The sequence below is a fragment of the Myzus persicae genome, unplaced genomic scaffold (genome assembly GCF_001856785.1).
Source record: "Myzus persicae strain clone G006 unplaced genomic scaffold, MPER_G0061.0, whole genome shotgun sequence".
Lineage (NCBI taxonomy): Eukaryota > Metazoa > Arthropoda > Insecta > Hemiptera > Aphididae > Myzus > Myzus persicae.
Window position 1 is genome coordinate 86,471 of NW_019101643.1, and position 21,918 is coordinate 108,388.

The 21,918-nt window shown below is 33.6% G+C and overlaps 1 protein-coding gene across 6 annotated transcripts in view; it reads right to left on the minus strand.

Annotated features, from left to right (window-relative positions):
- Window positions 1-16,407: 16,407 nt before the first annotated feature.
- LOC111029930 overlaps window positions 16,408-21,918 on the minus strand; it is a 194,769-nt gene continuing 189,258 nt past the window's right edge. For all 6 annotated transcript variants that reach the window (XM_022309177.1, XM_022309181.1, XM_022309179.1 and 3 more), the window contains one exon: window positions 16,408-21,284. In XM_022309177.1, the coding sequence (XP_022164869.1) occupies window positions 18,735-21,137 (2,403 nt within the window). In that variant the 5' untranslated portion in view covers window positions 21,138-21,284 and the 3' untranslated portion in view covers window positions 16,408-18,734. The remainder of the gene's footprint in view (window positions 21,285-21,918) is intronic.

Sequence of the window (21,918 nt, forward strand, 5' to 3'; positions counted from 1 at the left end):
ATACATTTTTGTACAATAAGTAATATTAATAATATTTACACAGTTGACAGAGAAATAACATGAGGAGGAAATCACACATTTGTGACACCTCTTTTAAAAAAATCTATGGAAATAAAATTAATAGTAAAAGAAAAAAAAAAAAAAAAAATTAATAATACAATTTGATTATCATATTATGTAAGACAAGACAATGGTCACATCACGAGGCTATCTTCTTTCATAAAAAAAAAAAAATAATAACAATACAATGTGAACATTGTTAATAAAATAAAATTGAATTGGCTTTCAGTTATCAGTCAACAGACACACACATTTTTATCATTATTATACTACATATTATATATATATATTTATTATATATATATATATATATATATATATATATGGTGCAGTTATAAAAATATTAATGATTGACACATAAAAAAATTAACGAACCAAGACCATAGCTCACCAAAAAATAAAAACTAATCCTGTGATTAAATTTAATAATAAACCAAACGACAATGGTTTTTGATCTAGGGACCTTTAATTTTTCATTGAGTGTTATGAGCGATGTGACGGAAGTAACGAACGATGTACATATATTATGTATGTATATATTTAAAATATAATATTTTGTTTTCATAAAAAAATGTGTTAAGCAGCTTGGATCTTATAAGCGGAATCAAAGTCAATATTTAAAAATATAGATACTATCTGGGATACTGAACATATTCAATTTTAAGAGGCTCTAGTTGTATTTCGCATTGGGATATTCATATATAATATGGAGTAGTTTTACTATTTATCTACGATATTTTGTTGAATAAAAATGGTCGAGTAAACATATTTAAATCATATAAAGCTCATAAGCTGAGTTTTTTTAACCTAGGTATCCAAATAGAGATGAATACTAAGTAATAAGTATTAGTATACATATCAGTTTATTTTTATTCTTTAACATTGGCCCAGTAAAATAACTCATGGATTATGATAGTATAATACTATAATATGGTATTCTGTTACAACTTACAGGTATTTATTCTAAATTAGTAAACTGAAACGACTATATCATATTAAATTATAGAAATATGTCATTTATTATTATAAAAGTACATGATGCGATTTATATCATAAACATGTCTTATAACCTTATCTTGTAATAGGCGTATCTCTTCTGTCGTGAAAAATAACACACAAAATAACGTCACAAAATAGCAAAATCATAAAACTGCGGAAAATAAATCTTTAGCTTCTAAAACTAAATCCGATATCAATGAGGAAGAATCTTAACACATCTTGGAGTCAAGTCGAATCAAAAAAATGTATTATTTCGTCAAATGCTATATTAACATCATCTAGCATAAAAAAAAATCATCCGAAAAAGATGTTGCTCTTATTACTGATTACAAATCGTTTTACGCCCATGGCACTTAATACTGAAGACAGTCCGATGTCGATCGATGGTGATCATCATACAACTCAAATCATCGGAAATACAACCAACTAACCCTCCAGGATTCCACTTATATTTGTTAAAGTTGAGGTAGATATAAATGTCTTCTCTAAACAAATTTATGTACTAGCTACACCTTTACAACTGACTCCCACACAGAGGTTGTAATATACCTCAAAGAACACAAAGTCTCATTCAATTAATTTCAGACAAAACAATCACATCACTAAATTACCATAAATCAGAGAGAAATTAGGTCTCCATATTATCTATCTGCTATTTCCAAACCAGAAACATTATGATTGTAACTAACAGGCATACCAAGTCACATCTACCCATGTTTTTTCATTGATTTATAATTTAAGTCTAAGCCTGAAGATCCTCGTGCCAAAAAAAGATACTTCCTGCGCTGTCAATCGTCACACTGGTTCTTGTTGTAACTACCAATCGTAAGTGTTTTCGTTGTAGCGAAAATTACGATTCAACTCAGTGCATTAAAAATAGAAATTTGCTGGTCTAAAGTACTTTATGCAGCGGATCTCATCCAGTCAATTATAATGAACGCCAGAACGCTAGGTACACAAAGGTAAAAGCCCTAAATAAATTCTGGAAATCTTAATCAGCTAATCATTGATTTAAAAACAAATTACTTCAGCCAAAAAGAAAAATCGCAAATCAGTTCATCAGATTCTCTTAGACCATCACAAAAAACTTCTAACTAAGCAATCAACCCCTCCATAATAATATCATCCAACATTATGTTAATATCATTCCAAGTAAAGATAGGTCGTACTGTCGTATTGGACGTGTTTTATATAGAGTTTGCTTATGCTGATAGATTATAACGGATAATAATAATATACAGATTAGGATTTATTTTCACTGTGTTTATTTGATTTTTTTAACACTCGTATAAGATCTTACAATAATTACGTTGTTTTACCAATAAGATACTTATGTCATACCAAAATTATTTTAACCTTGCATTTTTGAAAATAAATTGTGTATTTGTCTGTAAATTTGAATTATTAATTTCTTTCAACAACAAGTATAAATTTTAGAATAAATTAAAAAAAAAAATCGAACTAATATGATATAAATTATGGACTAATTTTGTAAAATTGTAATTATTGTCAAATATTGTTCTTAAAATAGTTATAATATTTGTGTGAAATTATTACAAGATGAAGTAATTCATGGCATAAAAGATTTAGTGTCCATACAATAGTTTTTGGTATTCGGGACTTTACTGCAACATTTTCTTGAAAAATAACATTTCTTTTATGTCCACGGTTTATTTTTTAATGACAATTTAACAATAGACTTTCATTAGTGAAAGGTTGAATGTTCTATGCATTATACAAGTTTGTCATTTTTATTTTTTTAAATATTAATTCATTTCTCTCCGTCAATTTCTAGTGCGTGTAAGCTGTATTATAAATTACGCATTTGGTATTTTCAAATGTTGCCGAAGTATTCGATCAAAGGTCACCACTTGGTCAAAATAACAAAATATTATAGTTCAAATAAAAATAAAAATGTTTAATTTTGTTTTTTTATATTATGAATGAACAATGAACAATGTATATAAAATAAATGATAATTATTTTGAAGAGGTTAGGTTAAATTTAAAACATTTATGTTCGTTTTTTAGTATACAGTTAAAATATTTCGATTCCTGGTGATTATGCATACATAAAAAATTGTATTGTTTTATAAAAAATTAAAAGTTTTATTGGCATATTACCAATTAGTATTTTTAAATATAAATACGTGGTTCGTGTATCGTTTTATAAAAAAAGTTTTCATTTCGTATTTTGTCTATAACATTGCTTATGTCTTTTATGCTTCAAAGTATTTTGTTAAAATGGTTCTAAGCAATTATAATTTTTTTTCATAACGTTTTTCATAAAACAACAATAAATTATTCCACAGTCGATATTTCAATACATTTTAAATTAACGTATATCTACCGTTTTAGTTTTTTAACACTTAGTTTATGAATATAGGTACCTATAAAATTCATAAAAATAATTGTTTCAATAAGTGAACGTAATATATTACGTGATATAGTATAACAAGAGTCACAATTGACAGATACAAAGTCATGCAACGATGGCATTTTTTCTTTAGCTTGCTTTTAAGTTCATATATTTTATGATTTCAGGTGTCTGCACTAATGAAGTCTAATTGTTTAAGGCGTTTTGGAGGATTTTCCATTTCCAAAAATGGTGATCTGGTATAATAAATCAGAAAATTCTGATAAAACATTGTTTCGGTTAAGGACTGTTTTATTTGCAGATTCAGTATTAAATTATAATAATATGTAAGTAAGTGATTCCAATTACAGAAGTAATTATTCAAGACATATAACAATCTGAAATAGACATTATTTGAAGGCTGGTGGAACTTGGAAGTCTCAGATTTTGGAATGTCTGGCCACGTATAAATATACACAATTATATGTCAAAAGTGAATACAAACATTTAAATTATTAACTGTATTTCAATATTTTCCTAACCCAAACGTTTGTTGTTATTTTTGTTACAATGAGTTAAAATAAACTATAGTTTTTATGTTTTTGTACAAAAACTAATTTTGTTGAAAATAATTTACAATAAAGCGGAATGAAAGACGGGTGAGCACCAAGTAGTTTCACCCAACACATTAATTGGGAAGGACTAGTCCTAAGTCCTTAGGACAGCATCTTTTTAACCGTCTGTTAGGATTTCAGGGGTTAGCCCGAAAGAAATGAAGTTTTATTAGTGGTTTTTGTTAATTTTGAACTCTTTGGTGAATTAATACCTATCTTATAAATACAGGATAACATTAAGTACAATATAAGATAAATGACTTAGCTGTAATAAATATTCAAGTTGTTTAATTAATGTAATATACATATGCGCAAAACTGCAATAACAACATAAATACTTCAAGAAAAACTTTGCGAACTAGAGAATTTCCTTAAGTTATTGGACTTTGAGATAGAGCTGGTAAATCCACTGCATATATTTGTCCGACATGTATTATGTAGACGAACATATTTGATATTTTTGTTAGTCATACAATTTGCTTTCATAAATTATGTTCGATTTGGCACGATAAAATATATGTATCTATTATTATCTATTAAAATGCAAAAAAACAGTGTTTTCACAGTTTTTTCTGTCTAAATGTATACTTATTTTTATTCCAACATTATAAGTTATACCTAAATAAGGTAGTATCTTATCTAACTAAGGTTCTAAAGCATATCAAATATCATAAAACAGTTAAAACAGTCAACAATATGATCAATAATTCAAATGTGTTTTTATCTCAATTCTTCACGGATCCTTAGCCGGTACTAATCACCTACGCTGGTTTGTACACACACACACACACACACACACACACACACACACACACACACACACACACACACACCTGATTTATCTGAAAACACATTAAAAACTTCAGTATGGGGTCCTGTTTAACTTGGATCATTTTATATAACGTATACTTATTAAAGTTGTCTCACACAACCAACTATTGTACTTTTAATGCATGCAATGCAATTCATACATTTCTTAATGTTTTTCATTTAAATCCACTTCTTCTACAACATTAGTATTTTAATTAAATAAAAAAAAAGGAAAAAAGATTCACTTATTCATGATATCGTAATAGTAAGATAGAAAATGTAAGTTATGTTTATTAAAAATATTTTATTATAAACATTTATTTTTATGAAATTAATGTCATAAGACGGACGTGAATATGATTTATTAATAAAGTATAGTATATGTATTTTCTGTGGTTAATGAAAACTATGACAATTTCAAAAAAGTAACGAAGACAAAAATATAAGATAATGATTTAATTTTTTTAACTAATTAAGTGTTATTAGACAATTGTAATTATAAATATATTTACCTATTAGGTTTTAGGTTTTACAAACCATTTATATTCTTTGAAACAAAAACTTCTTACTTCTTACTTATACCTACTACTTATTATATTTAATAAGAATAATTATGGCAATGAATAACGACCAAATGATGTATGACTCTACATAGGAATATTGATCGAGTCTATAATTCTCTGTACCTACTCAATAATAATACCAAGCCACATTGTTTCTCACATATAAAACTAGCCGGTCGCCTCTAATAAAACTCAAGTCATCATATTGGATTGTATAAATACTACGGTTATAACGTCAGTTTTTTGTTCAAATTTAAAGTAGAAGAGTTACACGGGGCAGATGAGATAGTTCGCTTGTAAGTTGTAAGACAAACTTTTTTTAAAATTTTAAAAACCCAGCATTCCAGGTAGCAGAAATATGAGATTGATAAAAACCGGGTGAATTGGTTCACATAAAGAATAACGATACAGATAGAATGCACGGAACTTGAAGAATTTTATTTGGGAGGAAAACAATATTTTGATACATTTTGGCCAAACCTAATGAACCTAGTTTCACCTATAACTCGAGGACATAAAATCATTGGCGGAAAGCCAGTACAATTTCTATGGGGTACATTTTTAACATTAATACAAGTGGGAATCACCACACTTCGGAAACACTGCATATTTATTTGTATTTTTACTTTTATTTATTTATTTTTTTTTGTGTATGGGGGGGGGGGGGCTAATCACTTCACAAGCACCACCCAAATCCTGTCTATGCAAAAAATGCTGTGTAAACAATGTTCTACAGAAAATATAATACTACAAAACAATACGCTACTATATGTATACATGCTAGCTAATGCAAAACAAAAAAAATTAAAAGATATAATATTTTAAACAAATTTAATACTGACACACAATACCTAATACATATTGTGTAATAATCACAAAACCTACCCAGCCGTTGTGACAAATTCCCGTTTTTTTTTTTGTTTATTGAATTACCTTTTACCGAAAAATTCTCGTGATACCAAAACAAGCTCGTACAGTTGCTGCTGACTATATCTGGCCAATAATGCAGACGGAAATCGTTTGACGATTATGACGCTAAAGGTATCGGACCACCGGAGTGAATAGTTATCATCGGTTTGCCGAAAACTTTACAACTACAATAATATGATTTATATCGAATGTTGATGGCCTTTCGAACACCATAGAATCCAAAACCCGTATAATATAGTCGTGCGATGATGACGAGAAATGGGGCACCTCTGGGCGGTTTTAAATAATTCATCGGCGGCTCCGCGCGTGTATATTATAGTCATCCTGCTAGTACTCGTCGTTGAGCGTTCGGGCGTAATGAAACTCTGGCGCGCAAAACTATTTAACAACTAATTAAAAGTCAAAAATAAATTTGGTTCCCTATATACATAATATATACATATATTATAGAATTTTCAGATGGAGGACCGTATAATATATATATATATATACTATATAGCGGTTTTAATTTAGTTCCTCTGAGAAATAATATACCGTCGCCGCTTTCGGCGTTCGCGGTCGGCCGAATCCGAAAATCTTTTCTTCCCGTTGGTCTCGAGTATTCTAATAATAATAATAATAATAATAATAATAATAATTACGACGATAACCACCATAAGAATATCTCTGGTGTGCTTTGCCGCGGGGGAAAAAAAATGAGGACTCGATCGTCGCTGCCCGTCCCGCCGGTGCCTGCAGCCCTCGATAATTACTGCTTACATATTGTATAGTGTACAATAAATATGGTGACATTTTAAGCATACTATTCCTGTAATTGTGCTTGAATTATGCATTTAATCAAACTACAATTTTTGGAATTTGTAAGCTTATTAAATGACCATTTAATTGCGAATAGGTACTTATAGAGTCTTATATAATTTATAAAGACTGCAGCGATCCTGTTGAAACAAATAATTTTATCTTTTAAACAAGCACATTGGTTTCTTGATGTAAATTTCCGAGCTGATGAGTGATTTATAAATATAATATTATAAATATATAAGGGCTTAGAACCTCTGATTGTAAAAAATAGATAAGACGTAATTAAAAACAAAAGAATTTTCTCTGCTGTATAGTAGATTTTCAGTGTACCTAAAGTCGTTGAGTAGGTCACTATAATGGATGTGTTATACATTCATTTCAATGATATATCATTGATTAAGATAAATTGTTATTAATTCGCAGCCTCTATTTTCAAGGATATTAAACAGTTTATTTCAGTTTCTATTAGATGTATTGTGTGTGTTGAACTAATTTGTCCTAAAATATCCTAAAATTAGTTTGTTTATTCTTGAAATGTCATTGTGTAAACATAGTATACGTAATAGTTTACAATATCCGTAGTATTGATACGTTTCAAGTCTCTACAGTTAATATATTTTGTATCACAACAAAATAATAAGTACAACCTAATCCAATTTGCTACCCACAGAAAGTATAGTGCAGTTTGAAGCAATTTGTCTAGTATAATTCAGTCACAAACTCCTCTCACCTCCTCCTCAACCTAAAAAACAACATCGTTCAGCCAATACATTCTTCTTTCAGCTCAGAATTTAGAACGCGAATCGACTTTCAAGGATTTTTAACGAACATCTATTTTATGCACGCCTATAATTAGACCTCAACACGTATTGCATAGATACTAAACCCTATTAAAAAAATTCAATAACATACCTAGTTTATAATATCATTATTATTACATGCAGTATATTATGGTGAATAGCACGCTATGACTGTTTATCGCCACTATAGGAAGTCCTGAAATGCCTTTAAAATCATCTGATCGTGAAAATATTAAATGCCTAAAAATCCAAGGCCTATAAAAGCATAGTTGTTGAGGTTAAGACTGAGCGTAGGCGGAGTGTTCCAATAAAAATGTTCGTGTACACTCATGTTGTGAGCATCGATCTTATTATCCTCAGGTTTTCGCGACGTCGTCATCGTCAACGCACTCGGTCGTGTACCCTCCGAACCGGGCGGCGCTAGGGTGCCAATCGTATATAATATTATGTGTATTGTGCGTGTCGCGAGACGAGTGCTAACTATAAACCCCCAACTCCCCCGTAAGTCTTTTGTACGACGGATTACACCTCCGACCTAGGTACGTATATAAATGCGCACACGCGTCACACACACACACACACACGCGCGCGCGCGCTGCTGCAGCCGTCGTGTGCTGGAGATCCAATCATCCGGTAATCCTTTATTGTTTCCGTCTTCCGGTCTCGCCGTCCTCGTCTGTATTATACACACACACATAAGCCGTACACCGATGAAAAGCCGAACGCGGGCGACACGACGCGAACCACGTGTCGTAATTATTACACTTGCATGCGGCGGCACTAGAGTCGTCGTATATTCTTCGACGTCGTCTCTTGCTATAGAGAGGATTATCATTTGCCGTTATGTGTATGTGCTCGTGTACACATATATGTACACCTAATGCCGTCGACGTCATAATACGCACACAAGTCGCCGTCGTCGTCGTGCAGGCGTTGACGTCTACAGCGGCGGCTGCGACGACGACGATCTTTTGTCGCACTTTTGAAATCCTCGATTAATCCTTACTCGCGACGGGTCTCCTCTTCCTGCGCCCGTCGTGCTTCCTACGCTATACTACACACACACACACACACACACACACACACACACACTATTTATATATATATATAAAACATGTCGTGAACTCGCCGTGTTAACACATATTCGGGACTTAGGTACCTGTGGTGCGAGAAAAGCGCTAGGGATTTTTTCTTTTCTCGTCGCTTTCTTTCTTCTCGAAGGAAGACGAAGGCGCGTCGTTGTCGTGAAAAATCGATCGAATTCGATTCGCTCGTCACTGCCATCATATTATACATATGCGACAGCTACTATATAATAAATTATTATATTGCAGGGTAGTCTAAATGTTGTGTGACTGCAAAAATTTAGAGGGATCCTGCATAATCCTCTCCGTCTTTATCTCACGAAATGGGTACTCGTATTGTATATACTATATATACTATGTTATACATAATATGGCGGTGTAACCTTTGTAATATGTACGTAAAATATTACACATAGTACGGTTAAAAAATAATAAACATATTATAATATTTTTTAGATTTGACTACACAGTATTTTAGCACCAACGTCATGTGTACGATTATTTTTGAATTCGCACCATCAGTGTTCGGCGGCAATTACCTATTGTCTTATTATTATATATTTTGTTGTTTCTAAAGTAGGTACGTTGTTTTTTTCGATTTTCAGTGTTTTATTTATGACTTGTCAACTCGTTTTTATCCAAGGGCACTGCTACTTTGGTGGTGGTGGTATGTTTGCGAGTCAAAAGTTTAGTATGGTTTGTGGTTTGTTTTTAGTAAAATTAGCTGTACAGCGTTTCAAAAAAAATTTTATAGTTTGATCAATTCACCGAATTTAGTTCCATCGTGATGGTAATAATGAATTATCCTAATAATTATTATTGCCCACTGTGCACTCTACACTATTATAGTGACGTACGAGCTTAAAATTAAAGCGTTTTTCGTGTATAAAATACATTTAACCATTTAGTTTGGTTAATTGGAAAAGTTTCTGTAAAAATAAAAATAAAAATAAAACTCGCGTACTCGTTTTCATTAGCGTTATTATCGATGTTGTACTATTTTCTATATAGATCGGCGTTTATATAATATCCGCGGTGATGAAATAATTGAACCGATGAACTCTTTTGATTATTTTAAACCATTATTATTTAGTGTTACCAGAAATACTAGGGTATATGTACCTATACTTGAATCACATTATTTCGAGGTTATAGGATTATTTTTGGTTTTTATAAACCCATAGTCAACAATGGGTCTAAAGAGCACAATACTAATTTTTTTATAAGAAGACCGAGAAAGAGGTTTAAAAGAACAGCTTATTGTATTATAATATTTTACGTATGGTGTTATTCAGCGGATAAAAAAGTTTATTTTATTAATTGGGTATGTTTACAATTTATACAGAATAGGTGTCAAAACCCACCAACTAGTATAAAATACACGATCATACACGTTCGCATATATAATATATTATATGAATTATGTATATAACGTCTTCGAGATAAATCTTATGCGATAAAGTTTCACAACTGAACTTCGAAATTAAAATCTATGTTTTGAATGTAAGTGTTAGCTTACCTACCAGGCGCAATAATATACGTGTGTGGAAAGGAGGATTCTAGAAGTCATCGTTAAAACTAAAACGAGTTAGAAAGAAATGTATGTTTTGAAAACTCGTATTAATTATTATAGTACCTAGTTGAGTATACGATGACAATGCGATAAAGACATGTATAACACGAGCAACACGATTACGTCATTTGCTTACCTATATATTTTAATAAGTGTCAAGTTTTACGTAAGTACACCAAATTATACATGAATACACTGAAAAAGCTACGGTAGGATAACTTAAAGTAATTAACGTATCAAAAAACACTTGATTGCGGTCAGGGAAAGGTTTTCGCGTAGAATATATATATATTAATATTTTAGTGTAATACTCGAATGTTTATAAATTTACTATCGATCAAGTCGTATAATTGTATTTATATTTGTTCGCAAGCAGTTAAATAACCTATTTATCCGAAACCAATATAACGGTTATATTCCGAAATCAAATTGAACTGTGTTTTAGAATAATAATAATAATAATAATAATAATAAAAAAAAAAATGATAAACGTCGGGGTTGGGAATATGAGGCCAACGCGATTTAATCGAAAAAGTAGTCGAGCGTATTATAGTCGCCGTCGTAATTTGATCAACGTAAAATATGTTAGTTGCTAGGGACGTTCACATACTTTTTGATCTATATATGATACTGTCGTTCGTGGCAGCCTCACACAAGAAAAAAAGAAAAAAATTCTTTTGCGTCTATGCCCTTGTCGGGTCACAATCTTTACGATTTCATTTGAATAGCACACCGCCAAATCGTATATGTATAAGTGTGTGGGTTTCGTACACAATTGTGAACGTTGCACAGCCAAAACACACACACACAGACACACAACCTAAACGTAACCGTGTGTATAATATGCGGCGAAATCCTCAGCACGAGACCCTCAAACTACATGTAAGTTAAATGGCGCGGAGCAAACGTCGACAGTTTTCCACACCGGGTCATGCATAATTCAGATAACTGCTGCAGAAGGCCTCCTCCGAATTCGGGGCCCGTCAAAACTCTAGGTATCAAGATTAATAACATGGTGATAAATAACCAATATGAACTTTGGTATACGAGAGAAAAATAAGTGAAAAGAAAACGTGGAAAACTGGATAGACGAGAGACGACGATACCAAGACCTCGAATGATTTGGATAATGAACTATTTTTTTTTCCATTTCTGCTCCGACTAAAAATTTGTTTGTTTGTTTGCTTTTTATTTTCTTGGACAGAATAACAAATCACATAGTCTTGATTTAAAGTTCAAACAAATTCAATGTTTTTTTTTTTTGTATAGTGTTATATTATTTTTATAGGATTAAACTTAATTACAGGTTCGCTCAATTATGTCACGATTACGTACATTATTGACAAATAATAATAATAATAATGTTAGTACAATGGCCTTAAAAGCTTCTTACAGCGGCAGTCAGTCGCATTTACTCTAAAAAAATTAAAATAAAATAAAATAATATGGTTACATTTCTTTGAAGTATTCCGAAATAATCAAAATTGATTCGATTTTACCAAAAAAAAAAAAATACTTTTCTTAAAAATAAACGTAACACAAGGTGATTTGTTCAGTATGTTCACCATATTTTATGCTTTAACAATGCATATATTCGAATTCTGATTTTTGGAATTTTTAAATACACTTGACGACCGTATTTCCTAATCCTTGAGATTTTTTGTATCACTTAAGGACGATTTTGATAATACAAATGCCCATTTTGTTATTAAGCAGATACATTTTTTGAGAACTTTAATGTATCTAAATCAAAATTCAAGTTATTAGTTTTTGAATTATACAACTTTGTGTACCTACAAAGTACCGTGATGTAGAGTGAATATCTTTAGGTGGTAATAGATTTAGTAGATATATGGGGGCTTAGAGGATTTGAAAATTATAGTAATTACTATTTATCTATCAATACGAATAATTTGTAAAAATTATCCAAGTATAACGAATAGTACATCTAATATCATATAATAGCTTATATTTGTGTTAAGCCATTTTTAAAGATAATTATATGCTTAAAATAAACATTTTAATAATTTGGAAACTACTCATCAGAATTTTGATTTAAATACATCAATATGTTCATTAAAATGATCTTTCAAATAATTTGCAGTAAAAAAGGGGGATTCTTATTTGAAAAATAAAAGTTTATATTGCCACAGGACATTCCTTAAGTAATACAAAAATTATTAGGAATTTGAAAATATGATTTCTGGTATACTCAAAATTGAAAAAATCAGAATTTAATTAAATAATATGAACAACTATTAAAAGAAAAAATGCTGAAGATCTTACCTAAAAAATCACCTCGTGTATTTATATAGTATTGTACTCTCAAATATCACCTAAAGGCTAGACTTTGTCAACATCCCCCGATTATCCATAAATAAAAGATTAAAACTACAAAAACGTTTAACAAGATTTCAAATTTTAATATTACTACTTAGGTAAAAATAAGATATATGATACTATATTAGTTTAAATAATTAAATGTGTGTATACTTATGGTAATGTATTAAATTAACTATTACACTTGTAATGAAGTCAGATTTTAGTACAATTTGTTATCAGTAGGTATAAGGCGTTATATTTTCATCCTAAATGGTATTTTGAAAATTAAACAATGTTGAACCTAACACACAATAGTATAAATTAGAAAAAATGTTTTTAGTCAATATCATAACTAATTGATTATTTTGTTAAATTATGGTTACTCAACTAATGTAATATTATAAAAAATATTTAAAAAATATTTTCCAATTTATTCACATTAAATGTATGTGTATTACGTACTAATAATTATATAAAATATACAACTTAGGGATAAACAGTTACTTAATGTACGATCAATGATTGATATACTGATAGTAGTTCATTCATATAATGTTGTCATTAGTATTTAATGTACATTTTAAACTAAACCAACATTTATATTATTTTTTTTATAAATATAACACGAACCTATAGTATTATGCCCAAAGTAATATATTTTAGCTTATCGACTAAACATTTTAAAATGTATAAAATATAACTGACATCATAAAAAAATGAAGTGTAAAATAAATCAAATATGGTAAGAAAATAATAATATTATCTTGGTATTACGATGGTATATCATTTGGGCTTATATATAACTGCATAATTGCAGTCTAAAGCTTTAACATGAATTACGGTTCCGTCAAGAATAATGTTCCGCTTGACTTAGTAGGACATTAACGCGATTTCGTGCAATTAATAATATGACAATTTTCAAACTAAATAAACTAAATTGTATGTTGACGATAAGACTAAAATCATTGTTTTACGTAACTTTAATAATATGTTTAATTTCTAGCAATAAATTAACCCTATTTGCTGTGGGCTATGTATATTATTATATAGACTAGATAAATACTGTCATAAGAATTAATATTTTTTTTTAGTAATATAAATGAGTTGTCGAGTATTAACGCTCTTAAGTTCCTGTAAACCTAACCGTATTCTCAACTTTTGAATGATGAAATTATTAGATTATTCTGAACTCTGGTCTTGCCTCACCAACTTTACCCGAACCAGCTTTATATACATATAATGATGGTAAATTAATTTTATTTATTGACAATGGGATCTTTTTGAACATTTTTATTTCTGGAAAAATGTAATACCTTATGCTATTTGAACAAATAATTACACGAATTGTTTATGGGAAAAGTATTTATCAAAAACAAATAGCGGATATAATTCACTCGAATTACAACGTTTTGAACAGACTATTAAGCTGAATGCTTTTAAAATTCATTCAAATACGTATTTAATTAGCTTCACTTAAATATATCAGTGATAACAACTCGAATACTGCAACATCGATGATTTAAATTTAATTTACTCTATATTGTCAGGAATTTTTATTTTAAATGACTGCTTATATTTCTTCAATGTTGTCTCAAACTACTTTAAATTCTAGGAACGGCATATTATCCAAAGTACAATAAATTTATGTTCAATTTTTTTTATTTTTCCTATCTATATTGTAAATAATTTATAGTTTTATATGAAACTTTTTGAGCTTTTCCACTTTTTTTCCACTTGTCTTAAAGTGTTTTCCACAAAACAGCAGATGTCATTATAAAACTAACAACTTCTAGAATCTGACAGTCGTAGAATCCTGAATAATTTATTATAAAATAATATATTTTAATATTATATATGTATATTGAAGTTGATAAAATATGTATAGTTTTAAGTCACATGTTTGTAGATGTTAATGATTTGTATTTATTTGACATTAAAAACAAAGAAATATTAGAACACTCACAATAGAAACATATTAATCGATAACTCTTGGCCAATCATACACAATTAGTATTCGACGATTCGTTACTTAGTTATTGTTATATTATAGTAACTTATTTAGGTTAACCTAAGATACTAAGAGCTTGAATTTTAAATAATTTAAATTTTGGAGTCTAGAAATTCTGAACTAAACTATACTTAGAATCGTTAAAATCCACAAATTCACGTTCTTGCTTCAAAACTATTTCGACAACTCTCTAGTTACGTAGGTTTAAAAAGCAATTCGAGCAAGAGGCCTTTTCAACATAACTCACTCTAACTACGTAGAACATATACGTCTGAGAGGTCACTTAATAAAGTGATTTCCTCCATCTAGTTTATAATACACTGTCTAGTAAGTAATAGGTATGTGAGTTAGGTGCAACAATATACAGTGAACGCGTCTGAATATCGTTATGCGTATTATATGCTTGAACTACTTTTAATAAATCGTGCATTTACATTTCGAAGTAAAATTAAAATGATTAATGCATGCAAAAAAAAAGTTTACTTAATATTTCTCGCATTAATCTTGCTTTTTATGAGACCAGTCGTTTTATATTTTTTGCTCATTTATTCAGTATGCGGATAATTAAAAATAATGTTCATATTGTTAAATCCTTGCGATACACTTTTTATTCGGTTTAGTTGTTGTTGTTGTTGTTGTTGTAGTAGTTGGCTTAATACACTTAAAACCTTTAATTGGTCGAAACAAACTTTTATTTGTTTTTTTTTTTTAATTAATTCCCATAGTTATGACCATAATGTTTTGTGAACAGTACAATATACATTCCAGAATCCTTGAACTTGTGGTCGGACAATCACTTTAAGTTCTCTCTTCTGATTTATTTCACTGTAGACATTTAGTTGGAAATTTGCCATGCACTGATTAAATGATGAGCGTTTTGACCATATTTCAGCATTAAATACCTACCTGTTTACCGCTATAAGTTATAAATGAGAACTATAGGGCAAATAATGTGAACAAGGTGATCAGGCAATATTTTGTATTATAGTAATGGCGTAGTTGAACTACAATAACTAATAATAAACGCTTTATTTAAATGACTATAAATTATTATTTTTATTTAACCATAAATATCATAATCAGCGATAATATATTTTTATACAGTACATACATATACAATGTCATAATATTATCATGGTTCTCTGGTAAAAAAACACTAATCTTAAATTTCTTCAATGATAATAAAACTAATGGGAACCTATAATATTATGGAGTAATACAATATAACAATATGCCAAATCAATTCGGCATGGCAACATATTTCTACAATAATTAACATACACGTAAATATACAACAATGATATAGGTATAGCTTAACAGTATATATATATTATATTATTAACATAAAATAAGATCATCGATATACATATACTATTATATTATTATGCATATCAGTTTTGTTAGGTTATTTTTTTATTTACTATAACAATGATTTAAAATAATTAAGGGTTTCTCAAACGCGTAAAGCCGAATTCCACTTCACCGTATCTCGTGGTTCTTAAATACTATTCAATATGTAGGTATCACAATGTTGGTCACAAATTACCTAAAAGTCGAACGCCTATTATGTTCAACTCTGAACCTTGAACGGAAGGCGTAGTGACAACCCGGCTTCACTCTTGCTATTGGAGTCATTAAAATGTTTTACGATATTTTTACGGCATCCATCGAAAATAATTATTGGTGTTTGTATGGGAAATCAAAAATAATAAAACGTAGGCATAGATGTTTTTAATTTTTCTTGAACACAACGCGTCTGGTTCGTCTAAGAGGGGACACGACGATTATCATTGTACTTCCCTCTCCTGCTCTCTTATACCGAGACGGTTTCTCGAAAACTGAACTTTACGGATACGAAGCGTGTTATAAACAGTATTGAATCGAATCGTCGGGTTATTTACAATCGGCACCGTTTTTGACTCGTCGAAATTAAATTCCCCTCCCTGGAATGCGCAACATGAGAGTAAACCCGTTGGCGGTGGAATGCATCGGGCACTTTTTATTATGTATAGGCCGAGCGGCATAGTTTCGGACAACTAAGCGTTTTATTGTTACATCAATCCTACGGCCATGCCGGGGCCTAATGGCGAGGAAAATTATTATAAATCATCGGTTCACCGAAAAAGCACGGTGGTTCGCGGAAGAGCAGTCCCGCACGCGTCCGAGACTTTAAAATAAATCCACTAAACATTTCTGAACGTAAATTCTCACAGCAGATTTATTTTTATTTTTTCACTGTTTCCCGCTTTCCCGCACAATACTATAGCTAAGTTCCATTTAAGCCGTTCGTAGTGATTTATGCGATGAGTATTTTTTCTTTTCTTTTAATATTAACGAGTTACATAATATTCATTTTTTTTATTTTATATATCTTTTTTTATTTATGTACATATTATTATTACGAAAGTTAACTACACTTTTTAATCATTACTCATCGAATCTCGTTCAAAACGAATGAGTTAAAATATAATATTATAATCACGACCGATATTATTTTTCACTAGAAGAATCGGTCGTAATTTAAAATCGAATCGGGTCAATCGTCCGATTGACACGTAAAATATCATTATGTTCAACCGAAAGCGAACGGAACATATGGAAACACATTTCGCTATAAGTAATCTTTAAACTCGATGAACTGTCAAGAAAAAAAAGGTAAAGATATAATTTTATTATTTCGACAGACCCATCCTTTTTAGGGAAATTATAGGTGGGTAAATTTGAGCCAAGTACGCAATATGTAAAAGAGTTTCGTTTTACTAATTTATTGTTTTTTTTTTTTGTAATAATTATGGATTGTCATATTATCATAGTTTATATTCTTTTAATTTTGCGATAGATATTATAATATTAAATTTATTTTCGTGAGGGATAAGAAATACATTAATAAGGTGTGAGTACGCCGTGGACATGTACTTATAAATAAATATAAAAAAAGTAACTATTAAATAGGTATGGTAATTCAAGTCGAATTAAATTTAATCTGATAATAATGATATGAATTGAAAATCTCAATCTTTTTATGCGGAAAAAGTTTTCATGAAAAAGGAAAATAATAAATATAAGCTTGCTTTAAGATTCTGTACAGCATTGTTGTTAAAAACAGATTGTAGTGCCGTTACAACGACTTAAGACTAAAATATTCCATTCGTAAATTAAAAATAATAGTTGCGCTAAAAAAATATTGTTTTATATAATAATTAATCTTTTTCAGAGATCCAAAAGAATTCGGTGAAAACATACTAAATTCTGCTGAAAAAACATAAGTTTACCTCATTAAAAAAAAAAAAATTACAATAATTAGGTACATTAATTGAGATAACTTCACGGATACATACAATTAAGCAGATTATATTTTCAGCAGCGTTGAATTCAAACGGAACTAAATATGGCTCGATCGGTTATTATCTAGTTCAATATTATAAGTTTTATAATTTAATGACGTCGTTTAACTTTAACGGTCCACGACGCACGATATTGCGCCCTTCGATTACCGAACTATAACGATTGGAGAAAACCGTCGAACAGCGGTCGACATTTTCCGAAAGGGTCTATTACAGTGTGAGTGTGTGTGTAATGGTCGATAAATATCAAATTATATTTTTACAACGCTATTTCTACGGTGTGGACTTGCAAACAAGTACGCACAACAAAAATATTACATATTTCACAGCTTTTATATCGATACAATATTAATATTGTTATCGAATTATGTACAAGTAAGACTGACGATAAAGTGTCCTTGAGTATGACCTTTAGTCGTCTACGTCGGCAGACGGACGTCTGGATCGCGGAATGGACGCTTGAAACCGGCCTACGAGTCAGGACCTTCGCCCACGTACCCTTCGTCGGGACTCTCCGTGTTCGCTGGTTGCTTTTGCACGGCGGTGACGGCCTTGTGTTGGCTCGCGTGTTCGGCAGACAAGTGTTGCGGCTGTCGGCCTGCTGCGGGTAATGCGGCAGCGCCGGTCACGAGTGGTGGCGGCGGCGGTGGAGGCATCATCATCATCATGACCATCGTTTCGTCGTCAAGCGTCTGAGCGGATGCGTTCGACAACGATGGTGGTTCGTAAAAAGTGGTAGCGGCCGTCGCATAGTACGTCGCGTCTGCGGCTACTGCAGACGCTGGGTACGGGTACCCCTGCTGGTTGTACCTGACGTTTTGCGGTTCGTACCGGGTCAAGTGGTGCTGATGCTGTTGCTGTTGCTGATGGTGATGGTGGTGGTGATGGTGATGCTGCTGTAAAAGCACGAACTCAGCTTCCTGGCACGACCGGCCTTGCGGCTTGGCCGCGTTTCGGCGGTGTGGAAGCGTTCGGTACAATGACGGCGGCGCAGGCATCGGGTACTGGCCGGACAATAACTTGGGCAGTCCATAATCGGCCGGATACGGTTCTCCGGCGGCTAGCTTGCCTGGTGATAATTGCAATTCGTACGATCCACAGCCACCACCGGACGGATATATGATGGCCGCACCGCTCGCACCGGAAGTTGTCCAAAAGTCTCGGCCACCCGACGGAGGTGGTGGCACGGCTATCTTGTACACTTCGTCACTGGCATCACGGTAGTCACCACCACCGTTATCCCTGATCACGGTGGACGCGTCACTGATCAGATCTGGATTAGCTTCCAGAGTGGTGGTCGTGGTCACCGTGGCCGGATGTCCGGGGGCCACGTGTACCTGCTGGTACGCGTCGTAACCACCACCACCACCCACGTGCAGCACCTCGTGGACTTCGTAACCAGCGGACGATCCCGGGCCAGCTGTGGCGTCATACTCGCCGTACACGCTAACGTCCTCAGCCGACGACAGCTTGCCGTCGATGGTGGACGAAACCGTCAGGTTTACTGAGTCCGATTGTCTGATGTCGGACGTCGTCTTAGTCCCCTGCCCATTGTTGGACGGGTCGTCGGCGCCCGTGTCACCGCCTCCAGCGCCACCGGACTTGCCGCCTGGTCGACCACCGCGTTCCCGTCGCCGACGGCGTTTTGCCACCACCAAGCGGCAACTGATCGCGCAGACCACGGCCACGGCCACGAAGCATACCGAACCAGCCAACACCACAATCAGCAGGGCTGGAGGGGGTGCGTCAGGCGGATACGAACCAGCCGCCACCTCAGACGGATCTTGGACTACGCGCACCGTGAAGTTGCAAGCGGCCCAGCCCGCACGGTTTTCGGCTACGCAAGCGTACGTACCGTTGTCCGCGGGTCCAGCGTCTTCGATGGTCAGCTCAACGCCGGCCGCCGTAGTGCCGTTGGCCACCTGCCGGCCCTCGAACCACCATGAAACTCGCGCTTGCCCGGCCGGCGTCACCCTGCACGCGAGTGTCACGTTCTTTCCGGCGTCCGTCTCCACGTACTCGGGGGACGTGGCCGCCGCCACCGGCGCGCACGCCAGCTCCTCAGCGTCCAGCTTGCGGATGACTGTGCCGCGCAATCTGTCCGGTCCATGGCAAGTCGGCTCGACCGTGTGCGGCGCGCTGTTGTTGTTCAGCCACCGGTGTACGTCTCTCAGCCGGCAGTCACACGTCCACGGGTTGTGGTGCATCTCGATGCCATGAAACGACAGCGGCAGCACTACCGCGCCCGCGCTTTCGATCCGAACGATCTCGTTGTGGTCGAGCCGCAGCCACTCGATGCTCTGTAGGCCGTCAAAAGCGCCCGGCTCGATCGTGGACACTCGACACCGGCTCAGGTCGAGCACCGTCAAGTAGGCGAGCCGCTTGAATGCGGCAGTTCGTACCACAGTCACCGCGTTGCCGCTCAGCACTAGCTTCATCAGTTGCGGGTAGTCGTCGAACGACTTTGTCGGTATATCGGTGATCCCGTTGTCAGACAGGTCCAGCTCGACCAGGTTGGACAGTCCCTGGAACGCGGCGTCGTCCACGTACGTGATCCGACACCGAGCCATGAAGATCTTCTGCAGGTTGGACAGACCGGCCAACATAAACCGGCCCCTCGACAGTGAATCCATCGAATTTCCCGACATGTCAAGTACCTGGGTGCCGGCGTCCATGCCCGCCGGTATGGCTGACAGACTCCGATTGACGCACTCGACCGTCTGCTTGCCACCCTTCCACTTACACATACATCCAAGCGGGCAGCCGGCGACCGCTGCCAACAAAGTGGCCATCACGGCTGCCACGAAAATCATCGTCGTCGTTGTTGAGGTCGTCTTGGGCGTCTTGGTCATCGTTGTGTTTGTAGCGTACATCACGCCGGGCGGCGGTGAATCTTCTGCCCTGTCGCTGACTCTGCCAGCCTGAAAGTCATGGCGATCTCTCTGCTCCAGGCACGATGACTGTTTCTCTATATCTTGCCCGTGTCCTCATGCACCACCCCGTTGTCGATACTACAGCGTCTGCAAAACAAAAGGTATATTATATTATTACCTTAAATCGATTTTCTTTGAAAATGATTTATGATGTGTATTAATTATAATCAAGGAACTATATTAAGTGTTGTTTTTCCCATTTATTCGAAAAGGGATAAGAACACAAGCAAGACTTTGTAATGCTAGTAAAATCCCATTTATAAGAGGTGATATTATGATAGTATGTGTCTGTAACATATTATATATAAGGGTTGAAGTTTGGTCCTTAAAAATAATTCTTATCTTTTAACAATTGTTTGTGTGTGCACACATTTGTAATCATATAAATTATATCCATTAAAGTGTGGACTTTGGGTTTTCGATTCGGTTAATGACAAAGTTTTAATTTCAGTTAACATTCAATTATATTTTGTATATCAGATTGCAGTTTGTCAATCTGTTTTTTAAAGTCAGAGATATTGTTATCAATATATATAAGGAATCTTTCAAAAGTGTCATAGATCCCCTCTACTATTCTCTCTTTGTTTGTAAATAGACATTTTTCAACCCTAAAACACATTTACCTGTTTATCTTATAGATGATATAACAGTTTTTGTAGAAGAAAAATTTCTATTCTGACTATCTAAGAATCAGGATGATCGAAAATTATAATATTTTTTT